General features: G+C 42.0%; 1 protein-coding gene across 5 annotated transcripts in view; it reads right to left on the bottom strand.

The window, feature by feature from the left end:
• The window catches only part of JPH1 (junctophilin 1), an 82759-nt gene extending 70738 nt beyond the window's left edge, over positions 1-12021 (bottom strand). For all 5 annotated transcript variants that reach the window (XM_041464540.1, XM_041464539.1, XM_041464541.1 and 2 more), the window contains exons 1-2: positions 11461-12021; positions 4382-5138 (exon numbers count right to left, since the gene is read on the bottom strand). In XM_041464540.1, coding sequence (XP_041320474.1) covers positions 4382-5138; positions 11461-11839 — 1136 coding nt within the window. In that variant the 5' untranslated portion in view covers positions 11840-12021. The remainder of the gene's footprint in view (positions 1-4381; positions 5139-11460) is intronic.
• Positions 12022-12355: the final 334 nt, after the last annotated feature.

Below are 12355 nucleotides of genomic sequence, written 5' to 3'. Positions count from 1 at the left end.
GCACAGACAGCTAATTAACAAGGAGGAACTGCTCCATATTATTAGTAGCAAGATATTGATTTTACTGTTATCTTGTTCTCCACTCCAATCTTTTGCCAGCTTCTTTTCATCTGTTGGGCACTGCCATTTTCCCAGACTGCAAGGTCTCCAGACAGTATAATTTGTTTGTGCAGTGCTTAACACAAAGGAACCATTATGCTTCACCAAATCTCAGGTGCTCATGTAATGAGAGCCCATTACAATATTGCTTTTAAGGCGGTCACAAGTTCTCATGGCATATTATGACAATACATACACTTCACGTAAAACTCACTCAAAACTTTAAAGTAATTAAAAGTATTCTGCTTCTGTGAAAAGGAGAATAAACAGGAGTTTAAATTCTGTTTATGACCTGAAAGATCAATTAAATGTAAGGAAAGTATCAACAAGGAAATATTTTTCTCTTTTGATTTCTTTCTCCCTTTTCCTTCATACATGATCTTCTGGTTCATATTTCTTATCCTTACTGTATTTTTATCATGTCCCTCTGTGTCCTTGCGAAGTTTGTTTTTCCTCAGAGAGTTGACACTTAAAGGAAAAGACCTTTCAAGGGGGGAATTAGCTAGAAAATATTTGAAAGGAAAAGAAAAGAAAAAGGCCTGGCTCTGAATGCTCAATTCTGAATGCATAAAACTGACTTTTCTGAAAGAGTAAGGAATAAAGGGTTGTTCGTAAACAAACATCATTTATTCTGCTTCCAGTGCTTCATGTTTACTTACAGGACTGATGTATTTTAAAAACACCCAGTGACACTGAGTATTATAAGGTAAGTTTATGTTCAAATGCTGAAAATGAATTCCAGAAACAATAGTTTTATACTGTACATAAGTATTAATGACAACAAAATTCATATAATACAGTATAATGAGAACTTAAGTAATTTTCATACTAGGAAAGAAGTGCTCTAATGTAATTCCAGTTTATATTGATCTGCAGAGGGATATCTCCTTTGAATGAGACATATGACAGTGATGAAAAGGAAGTTCAAAATCCCTACAGTGAGAATTACATTATATCCTCAAAATGAGTTTCCACTTGACTCGACTCTTGTTGAGTCAACACATGGGGCTTTTCAGTAGCTTCCAAAAGGCTCCTCCAAACATACATCTCCCAGCATTTAAAGCACTTCATATGTATAAAGAAGAAACAAACATTTCTGGAAAGCAGCTTCTCCTCTTAGACAGGAGGACCCCAAATAAGGCATGTAAACCTGACTGCTTTTAGTACAACGCATTAAAGATGAATTTGAATTAATTACTCCCTATAATAACGATATTTAAAAAAAGGTACCTTAAAAGCTTTGAAAGGGGAAAGTTATGAGCATACTTTTGAAGTTTCTCAAATTCTCTGATTTTTGTATTTATGCCAAAACATTTTTCCTTAAATACAGCTGGTAAAACTAATACATAATCAAATCTATTAATCTGCACTGTAATTTTAAAAGAATTTTTATTAACCGCTAATTTCTAATCTGTTTTGAATACACATCTGTGTAGTAGAAGCTAGTAATTATTTTCCTGATACAGCAGCTTTTTATACATCACACAATGTTGCAATCTGCTATCTTTTGAGAAATGCTGCTCTAATTTTCAAAGCACCTCAGTACAAATACATCAAAAACCCAAAAGCTAAATCAGGAGAGACAACGTAAATTCAAGTTCAGAGAAGCACTACTGATCCCAACTTTTATATTTTCCTGTCTGTACAAAACTGCCACTTTACACAAGGGAAGATTACGCAGATTACTGAAGATGACTTTTAGAAATAAAAAGACATTGGGAATATAAAGCAAAACAGTGGTTGGTCTCATTGAAGACTGTATGGACATCTGTCACAGGTCAAACTACCAGCCAAGCCTGTCATGACCAGCAGGGAGCTATGAAAAGGAGTATGGTCTGTTTCCATTTGGCTGAACAAATATTCTGGGAATAAACAATGCAGGAAGAACAGCAAACAACTCCAAGCTGCGTTGGAAAGGAAGGTTTCTGGATGAGAGTAAGGATTTCTAGCTCTTTGGTTTGCTGGTTTTTGGGGTGAGAAAAGGTCTGTCTAGTGAGTTCTTCAACTAATGGAATGGAAATCTACATCAAGCACACAGTGATGGTGACATCTGTCCAGTCTGAAACAGAGAAGGCTGCTGTGCAGTGAGGTTATGCCGTATGGGCAGAACCACCTTTGTATTTATTACACACTAGAGAAACCACAGAAGGCACTTCTAGACTTTTTTGTGCAGTAGTAATTGTTGGGAAACACACAAGACCACCATCCTCATATTCATATAGGAAGACATTGCAAGAATGCTACAGTCCAAAGAATTATTCTATTATTAATATATCAGTTTGGTAAAAACTTGGTAAAGACAGTTTGGTAAGACAGTTCTTTAGTTCACCAGTGTCCATGGCCTTGCTCCTATGGGTAGATACACAAAACAACTCTGAAAATTTGTGAGATAGGAAAGGTCTTGCCATTCTTATTAGGGGAGTCCAACATGCCCTCAGAAGTGAAATTAATATTATCTTCATGCCTGATGTTGCCCAGCTTGGTGTCAGGTCTCTTGGCCTTTGAATCAGTGCCAGTACAGTTGGTGCAGTGGCTACTAAAAAGAGAGAACACCTGAATCTGCGGTCTCGCTGCCTATCCTGCTGTCATGGGAGTGTTTCAGAGAGATTTTTGGCTGAGAAGCCAAAGGCAGAGATTGCCCCTGGTCACAGCTGCACTACAACTGAATCCTTCTATTGCACTTTCAAAAACGGAATTTCAAGAAATCAACATTGTTTTGATGAATTGTTCCAAAAGAAGAAATTTGAACTCTGTCCTTCACCTAAATATCAAAGGGAAGGAAAAGCAAACAAAACACTTCAGAGACACTTCTTGAAGAGGAAGTGAACGCACTGTGCCTTAGAATGTAATGGTCTGAGACAACAGCTTTTTTAATAGCTTTATACAGACTCAAAGGAGTGACACCCCCTTTCCATACATCCCACCTATTTTATTATTAAACTAGGGCTTATTATGTACTGACAGAACATGAATGGGATCCAGCACTTTCTTAAAGTTAGGTATTACTGATCTGCCTTACTAATATGGTATGCTGTCATATAATGCCTTACATATATTTATAGAAGTAACCAAGTATATGCGACCCTTTAGTTACTTACATGACCAGTTCTCAGAAAAGTCCTTTAATGGTATGCTACATTCTTCATCTTAGTGTCTCAACTACTTCTTGCTATGAGCATTTTATATATACAAACTCTCCCACTTAAGCAGTTTTTTTGTATTTTCTGTATTTCTTATGACAGTCAGGAAAAGGGTAGTCACTGGGGACACACTAGTGACCACACTAAATTAGGAGTCAGTTGTTCAGCTCAAAGAGTAATGTGACATCCTCTTTCTAAAATAGCATGAAGATTTTCTTTCATGTACATTCTGGACTCTTTTTTTTATTCAAAGCATATTTCAAGAAAACCTGCCTGAGGAAACCAAAGCCACCAATAGAGAAACCGCCACAGAAACTTACTGGAAGGCAATAAAAATGAAATAGCTTTTTAAAGGGCTCTCAAACTTAACAATAAAATCAATTAAAATTGTCTGCACTTATTTAATTTGTAACAATTCCATTTCAAGAAACTTTGCTTGGTTGTTGGTTAGCAGTTGAAAGTGAAAATGACACTTTCCTCCACTACCAATACCCATACACTTCTCCCATCTCAAACATTCAGCAGAGGCACAGGCAGAAGCTGACCACCACTATTTCATGTGGTGGTCGTATGATCAGATGAGTTAAGGAGAAGCACGCTCCAAAATGGAAGAGTCCTCATAAAGAATACTTTTGGCAGATACTGCCCTGGCAACCAAATCAACAGCCTCTAAGCACAACATTCTTGACCATTATTCTTAGGCTGTTCCCATCACAGTTTCGCAGAAAAAGAGATGAATCTGAAGATGCCCATTGTCAAATGGGCAACTTCAGTGAGTTTCAGATGCTACCAAAAAAATCAGCAATACAATAAGCATAACTGGAGCACAGTTATGGAAAATATTAAAACTTTACCTCATATGCCCCAAATAATTCACTACATTCCTCACCGGTTTTATTTTCCGAACAGGTTTAAAGCCATAATGCAGCAGCTCTTGAGAGAAAGCAGAAATATATCAAGAATGGAAATTTACTTTTACAGTACATTAAGTAACAAACACAAACTCTTTACTCAAATGAGCTGAAGTTCTAAGTTCCATATGCATAATGCCACTAAAGTCAACAGAGCTACACACATGAAACTGAGAGGTGAGCAAGTGCTCACTACCCCAAAGGTTTACAACCTTCCATTTGATAACTTACCTTGAGGTTGCAATTTCCACTTTGGTTCTTGCCATGGCAGCTGCTCGCTGTGCACCCTCTATTGCTCTATCCACCTTTTCTCTAGTTTTTGTGTTTCGTATTGGTATAAGTTGTTTTCTTATTCCACGGACCAAAATGTTATTTTTGTACTTTCCCTCTTCTTTGGTGCCATCTGGAAACATGGTACATCCATATCCATGCCTCCTGTTATTCAGCCACTCTCCTTCGTATTTCATACCATTTGAACGCTCACTGATACCAAAACCGCTGCGCTTGTCATTCTTCCATTCACCCATGTAGGCTTCTGTAGTGGTAGCATCAACATGGTCTTCCAGAGGGCTATAATCACAGTCACCATCTCCAAAACTAATCGTAGAGTTGGCGTCACTAGAACTAATCCTGCTCATAGCAGCATCGCTCCTTACAGAGCTCCGTTTGCTAGATATTGATGACCTAGACTCCGATTTTCTAAGTTTTATACTACCAAGAAGGGATCCTCTTCTGAATAAGCCTCCTTTTTTCTTAATGCCCATGGCTTCTGCATCACTGTGAAAATTGAGCACAAATCCTCCTCTTGTTCCAGCAGGACTGTCTGAAGTGACGTCATGCAGAACAGTGCCATTGCTCTGCTCACTTCGAAGTGACGCCAGAGATGTTCGGAGAGGTGAACGGATCACAGTGGCCATGCCATAGGGTACACTCTGACGTACACCATATCCATGTCTCATCCCTCCTGTCCACTGCCCCTGGTAGGTACCTTTTAAAGTAACAAGAAGTTAAATTTAGGAAGCTGTAGAAGACCTAGCCCTCTCCATCCAATATGATACAGGCAACACTACATTGTCAGCTCTGATTTTGGTAAGAAGAGATGCACACGACACAGATAAACTACTTTTGTTACTTGTTTTTCTTACAAATTATTTTGAAGCAAATCCTTCACTTTCACAGCTGATTTATTTTGGTAACTAAGAGACAGTAATTATAACCATAAGCATTTTTTAATGGATCTGTTCAGGGGAAAAAAATTGAGAGAAATTTCTAAAGCAGGACACCCTCAACAATTTTTAAGGTGGACTGATAGGAAGGTGACCAGCAAAAACAGAGACACATTATATGTAGACAGCTGATAAGGGAGAGAGCAGGACACTTACAGCTCTTGTGCCCAGCTGCCCACAGAAAGAGCAAGTAGGAGAAGTAACCATTCTGTTATTGTGGGTTTAAGGTGACTACAGACCTCTCCTTGTCAGGAGTTATTTGACAGATTGGCCACAGATGGGCTTTTGGATCCACTGTCATAAACCTCCATTGTAAAATTAAATCTTTTAAAATTTTTGTGCGGATTTGAATAAATGAACAAAACCTTAGGACCCCTTTTTCTTCATGAACTCTTCATACTAACACTTTCTGGTATCCCCAGTACATAAATATGCCCTTGCATTCTGCACTATGTTCGGACAGAGCGATCAAAAGCACGAATTCTTTAGCCCTTTTTTTGCCTTTCATTTGTTCTGCAGTATGTAAGAAAGGCAAGGCAGTAACACAATACTGCACAACATTCTAGCAAACATTTAATTGTAACTACTCTTGGAAAAAGTTTCAAACAGCAATGTAAGGAGGGAATATGGTATACGGTATGAAAAGTCATGGATGGCCATGCAAAGTTTCACTGGAGCCAAACCCCACTTTTATCAGATTACAACAGCAATTTTTCTTCTTGTAGTCTCGAAAGGCATTTTCATTTTGACACTTGCCAGTGTCTGCTTTCTGAAGGCCATTTGTACCAGAGGCTCCAAAGGAAGGCTGCATGGATACCGCAACCAGCAAGTAGAAGATAACTTATTTGGTGATGTAATTTCACTCTCATTCTCATTAAACTACTTTAAGCTCCTCAAAATGATTCGCTCACCCACCTAGTGCTGAGTATTTAGTTTTCTTTTTTAAAAGATACTTTGAATATTTTTACAGAGGGATGAATAAGTAATTTCTAATTTTTTTTAAAGTTTTAAAAAGTTTTTTTAAGTTTTAAATTTTCTCCTTCAATTGGAGCACCTATTAACTATTCAGAGAAGTAAATATCAAATGTCAAATTCAGTGATTGACACAATTTTTGTGAAAATATTTGTGAAGTACCAGCAGTTAAAGATGTAGATCCAAGATTCATTTGCTTTGAGATTCAATCTCTTCCAGATATACATACTGGTTTGGTTGTGTACGTGTCCACCATCTATCAAGCCCTGCCTTACTCTTTACCTCTTCTGCTAACTTGTATTTCAGTGTTAGCACACAACTAAATTTGTTAAGTCTGTTTTCGCTATTATATAATACTAGATAGGTTCCAAAACTAACAACTTCATGTTGGTAGAAAATTCTACCAAGTGGAAGGTTTTTAACAGATGGCTGCTGACACAAACAAATAACTTTCTTAGTTTCTTTCTCATTCCCTGTATCCTGGATACCTACTACTGCACTGGTTGTAAGGGTGCTGAATCTAGGAACATGATTATTTTAAAAAACTCAGCATATGGGGAAGAACAAATAGAAACATGAGCACAGAGCACTGGTATGACATGTTCTGTAAATACTGCAAATATACAGCCACAATCTAATCTTTTTTGTTTTATTAAACAGAAAATTCCTGGAAATACATTAATATTCTATGAGCACAAATTACTTCATTTTGTCCCTAATTATTTCTGGGATCTGTAATGATATGCTGGAACTAAGAATCTGGCTACATACACTTATTGCTACATATTATAACCCCTTTATTGTTCTGTGCTAGTTAATTTAATTTTGAAATAATAAATCTAAGTCTAATTTTGATTATACCACAATATTACATTAGAGCAGCATCTCACAATTATGGCTATCCATGCTGCTTACAACATCAGACTTGAAGCACAATCAACTATTTCAGTACAGAATTTTAAAGAAGTATGAAAGGTCAGCCTCTTTTTCTTCCTACTATTTTAATTAATGAATGTGTTTAATGGAAAGTTCAAAAATACTTAATTTAGGACTTGTATTTTTCACTACTCTAGAAAGAAGGGAAGTGTTTGCTGCTGCCCGTAAGGGCATTAAAACAAGAACAATTAATGTGCTGCTATTCACTAGTCCAATTTTCCTTTCAATTGGGGTAATAAAATCAATGCCAGCTTCTTCTAAGAAGAAAATAGTAAAAAAGAAAATGAAAGATTCAAATTCATTTTGTCTTTAAAAAGTAATAGATATTTCGGCTGAGTTTTATGCAGTGTAGCAAGTGACTCTTATCATTTCTATCATTACAGATCAGTTAGTAGAAATGCTTCTGATACTAATGCTAAAAAGCCAACTCATTTTCCTTGGTTTTTCAACTCACATTTTAAAGGAAAATTATTTTAATGACATATGGAGAGCAGTGTCCAGAATGTAGATACAAGAACCAGTAATTTGACTGACTATATCAGACTTTAACTGCATCACCTTATTAAAAAATTTTTAGAAATCTTTAAATAAGCAAGACATGTCAATATTGCAATATAACTAAAAACAAAAATGTATGATATAACACATGATGATAAAGATTTTCCCATATATGAAGATGAAAATGTATGCAGTATTTACATATCTCTCTAGATAAACAGGAACTTTATATCAACAAACACACCACGTTCTGTTTCACCTTTTACGACAGTAGTTGACTATTCAAAGCAGTTCCTCTAAAGATCAATTATTAAAATTTTTATTAACACTGTAATTACCAACACAATTTAAAACTGTATTTGACCATAAAATAGTAACATTGTTTAGCACTAATTTTTCCAAAGCTAGGCTTGCTATCCTTTGTAAATGAAGAAACAGTCAGCCACAACTGCTGACCATCCATCTGGTGTTTAACTGGTTCTCTTGAAAAGGTGTTCATATTTTGAGTCTGAGAGCTACAAGAAAGTGCATTTTTTTTCCTTTTCTTTTTGTTGGCAAGTTGCTCTAAGATATAATTTCATAATCTGTTTCCTTAGTTACAGCGTGCCATCCCTTCTAAAACACCCTTGGTGCATCTTACAGCTGTAAATGTCATTGCCCACTTGCAGCTAAAATTTAAAACTACACTGTGAAAAAAACTGAGACTTTAACTACTCCACTTGCTCTTACCCTTTACTTTGATATTCTGTGGTTTAAAAAAGTTGTTGCTGCATTAAGACTTTTACATGCTTTTCTCACTCAAATGCTAAATAAGCGTAGACCTAGAAAAAACACCTCTCAGAAATCAATGAGCATATATGACCTTTGCTTCAGGGTGCTTTTTCCCCTGATCTCCCTTTGTGGAATGACAACATGCAATTGGTTTTTGCTGTTGTTGGAATTACCATAAAGAACCAATTTAGATATACTGAAGTTTCAAATTAAGCCACAATCACTCCTCTGGTAAGTTTAGCATCTTCACACAGATTAACAAAACCTAGGGTGTTTAAAGGGGGCACAAAAATCCAGATTGCTGCAGGGGACAGATAGATGGGCCACTGAAAAGCCCAATGTAATCACATGCAATGAATGAAGTATCACGGTTTATAATTCACAGGGCTTTCCTCAGAGATTTGACTGAGTGACACTTTTAAGCATCTAAACTCAGCACGACATATATTACTCATGTCACAAAAAGTGTTGTATGCAAAAACTGAGGAACACTGTCAATGCTTATTTTCCTTTTCCCTCCTTCAATGACATATCATAATATCACCAATACACTTTAAAGCAACATACTGGGGATATACTAAAAAAGCCAAACAAAAAGCTAGCAGCAAAGAGGCCTGGATTATAGTGGGTTTGAAAATAAACTGGCAGTTGGCATAGTCTAATGAGTTATTTCTCTACACTGGTATTCTCTGGTATTCATGAAGAGAGAGCTTTCCTGCAACTGTTTTAAATTATGTTAAAGATACATGTGTACATCTGGTTTCCTTATAAACCCATTTCAGATGTTGTTCTGGTGGGCAAATACATCTATTGTTCCCAGAGCATGAAAACAAAAGCACATCTGCAAACATCTATGACGTACTGCTCTGCTTCATTCATGAGTACTTTCATTAAAATCAATGGGACTTCACACCCTCTGTTCGTATGAGCTGCAACATGCAAAAGACTGGAGTCATGACAACAGATTTCAGCTAACAGTGTGAACTGGATCCTTCATATGTTGTTCCAAGTCTAAATATTGAGAGAATTTACCTCCAATAACCAGTACTATATTAGGATTTTTTAAAAAGACACAAGAAGCCTAAAGAAAAAAGGATAAAACCAACTTTATTTTGAGAAAATATTTTCTAGAAGATTTACTGGAATGGCAATTTACTTTTCCAGAAGGGTAGGGAGGAAAAAAAAGAAGGCCACTGTTTGTATTTAGCCAAAACAAATATAATAAAAGTTGAAAAGTGCATTGTGCAATGAAAGAGAAATTGACATTCTGATCTCTTCCATACTTTGATTTTGGTGGGGTGTTTTTTTTTTTTTTTTTTTTTTTGTTTTAGTTTTTTTAGTTTATCCACAAACATAGCTGCCTTTGAATATCAGAACTTTCCACACCAGGAAACAATTTCTGGTGAGCTACAAATATCTCTAAACTAGGGGCTAGCAAGGTACAAAACCCACTGCCCATTTCATTGTCTGAAGGAACTGAATCTTACCAACTTGCTATATTTTCTACTTTGGAAAAGAAAAAATAGGAGCCCAACCGCAAATATCTCATCTTCTGCATAATACAAAAATACCCATTCTCCTGAAAGTTCGACCAGAGATGATGTGACAAAATTCCTTGAAGAAACCATCAAAAGCATCAGTTGAGAGCTGATACATGGGTTAGTCCTTTAGTCACGTAATGTGAACAGTACCTCTGATTTTGGTAAATTCTATTACCTGCCTGCTAATTGGACATGTTTCTGAACGCTGAAGCAAACAGCATTTCGGAAAAAAAATCCCAGCAACTCTCTAGTCCTAAATCTGAGACCCGTTTTTCCTCCTGTTACAAGAGACCAAACCCGCTCCCTAGCTGAAGAGCAACTCTGCAGAAGTTGCAGGGGGCACTTCCAGCGAGGCTGATGACATTACACCAACAAAGGCTGAATTAAAGAGTATCAGACTTATTTATCATGCAGAGCATGAAGTGACAGAAGTACAAGAACTGTAAGTGAGCACTCAAGTAAGCTCCAGCCCTGGTTAACCTCACTGAACCCTGACTCGACCGCTCCCGACTTCAGCAGAGGGCGGATCGCCGCGGCCGCTCCGCACGCCCAACCTCAAGCTCAGCCCTGGGACACTGGCTTTGCCGTGGGGAACGGTGTGAGAGGCAGGGCTGCGCGACTGCACCGCCCACCTGCTGCTTTGAGCAGGATGCTTGAAACCATCCCTTATTTCAGTAAAAACAGGAGTTATTATATGAGGGTGGACCCAAGTTTCATTGATTTCACGCAAGCTGCGTCCCCACTCCATTAGCTCCAGCCTCTTGTTTACAAGCCGGGCGCATCGAGCGCACAAAGCCCGCACATCAGCGCGACACAAGGGCTCCATTATAACAAGTTCCTGCCGTTCCCGCACGAACGCGCTGCGCAGGGGGTGAGGTGCCGGGGCTCGCCCGCCTCGTTCGCTCCCCGAGCCAGGGGCGGCAACCCGGCCATCGCTACCTCGGGCAGGGAGCCTGGGAGCCGCCTCGGCGGGGAGAAAGGAAAGCCGTCTGCAGGCGGCCGTAATGCGGATTTCTACCAGCTGGCCGGGAGAAAGCGCTGAGCCCGGACAGCTCAGCGCGCTCGGAGCGCAGCCGGGGCCAGGCGGCTCCTCACAGAGCGGGGCGGGGCGGGCGCCAGGCACCTGTGGCGCTCCCCGGCCGCCAGCGGGGCCTCGGGGGCGCCGAGCGAACGGCGCCGGGAAAGGCGCTCGGCCCCGGGCAGGGACAGCAGAAGCGACCCCGGTGTCAGAGCAGCGACGAGGTCGCGGGGCTGGAAGGAGGGGCCCTTCCCGCGGCGCGCCCACGCAGGCGCGCGCCCCCCCACCCCCATTCCCGCCCGCCCCCCGGCGCCGCCGCGCGCGGGGCGCCCCCCGCCGGCGCCCACCTCCGTCCCCGTAGGTCTCCACGCCGTATCCGTCCTGCAGCCCGTTGCTCCAGGTGCCCTCGTAGCGGGCCGGCGTGCTGAGGCTCTGCCGCACCCCGTAGCGCCCCTTGAAACCGTGAGACCACTCGCCGCGGTACATCCACCTGCCCTTCGTCTCCACGCCCAGCCCGTGGCGCTTGCCCTGCGCCCAGTAGCCCAGGTAGGTGTTGCCGCTGGGCCAGGTGTAGCCGCCCGCCACCTCGAAGCCGTGGGACCAGGAGCCGGCATACTCGCCCTGCCCCTTGGGCCCCGTGCAAATGCCGTGCCCGTGGGCTTTCCCGTCCTCCCAGCCGCCGCAGTAGGTGCCGCCATCGTCGAAGTCGAACCGGCCGCCCGTCATCCAGGGCAGCGGGGCGAGCGCGGCGCCGCCGCCGCCTCTCGCCCGCCTTCCGCTCCCTTCCCTGCTCCGCCTGCCTTGCCTTTTCTTCCCTTCCCGCCCGCCGCCCGACCGACAGCCCCGGCGTTCCCCGCGACTGCGAGCGCTCCGCCGGCCGGCCGCCCGCGCCCAGCCCAGCCGCAGCCCCGCGGTCCGCCCCCGGTGTGGCCGCGCCGCTGCCGCGGGGCAGGTGCGCGCCCCTGGGAGGGGCTGGGGCTGCGCCCGCGGCCGCCGCGCCTGGGCGGGCTCGTCCCTCGGGAGCAGCCGCCTTCGCCCGCTCGCTCGCTCCCGGGGAGGTCTCCGTGTGCCGTCTGCTCCCGGGAAAAGGTTCCCCCCGCTGGTCGGGGGCGCGCGCGGCCCGGGGCGGGGCGAGCCGGGAGCGCGCAGGCTGGGCCGGAGCCCCCGCGATGCCCGGGGGGCGGAGGTGGCTCCGTGCCCTGCCCCGCCTCGGCGCTGCCCGCCCCGCAGGCTCCCGAGCAG

Source organism: Pyrgilauda ruficollis, unplaced genomic scaffold, assembly GCF_017590135.1.
Source record: "Pyrgilauda ruficollis isolate IOZ18807 unplaced genomic scaffold, ASM1759013v1 scaffold18, whole genome shotgun sequence".
Classification (NCBI taxonomy): Eukaryota; Metazoa; Chordata; class Aves; order Passeriformes; family Passeridae; genus Pyrgilauda; species Pyrgilauda ruficollis.
The sequence above is the reverse complement of the archived record's forward strand: the minus strand, read 5'-3'. Positions and strand labels throughout refer to the sequence as shown.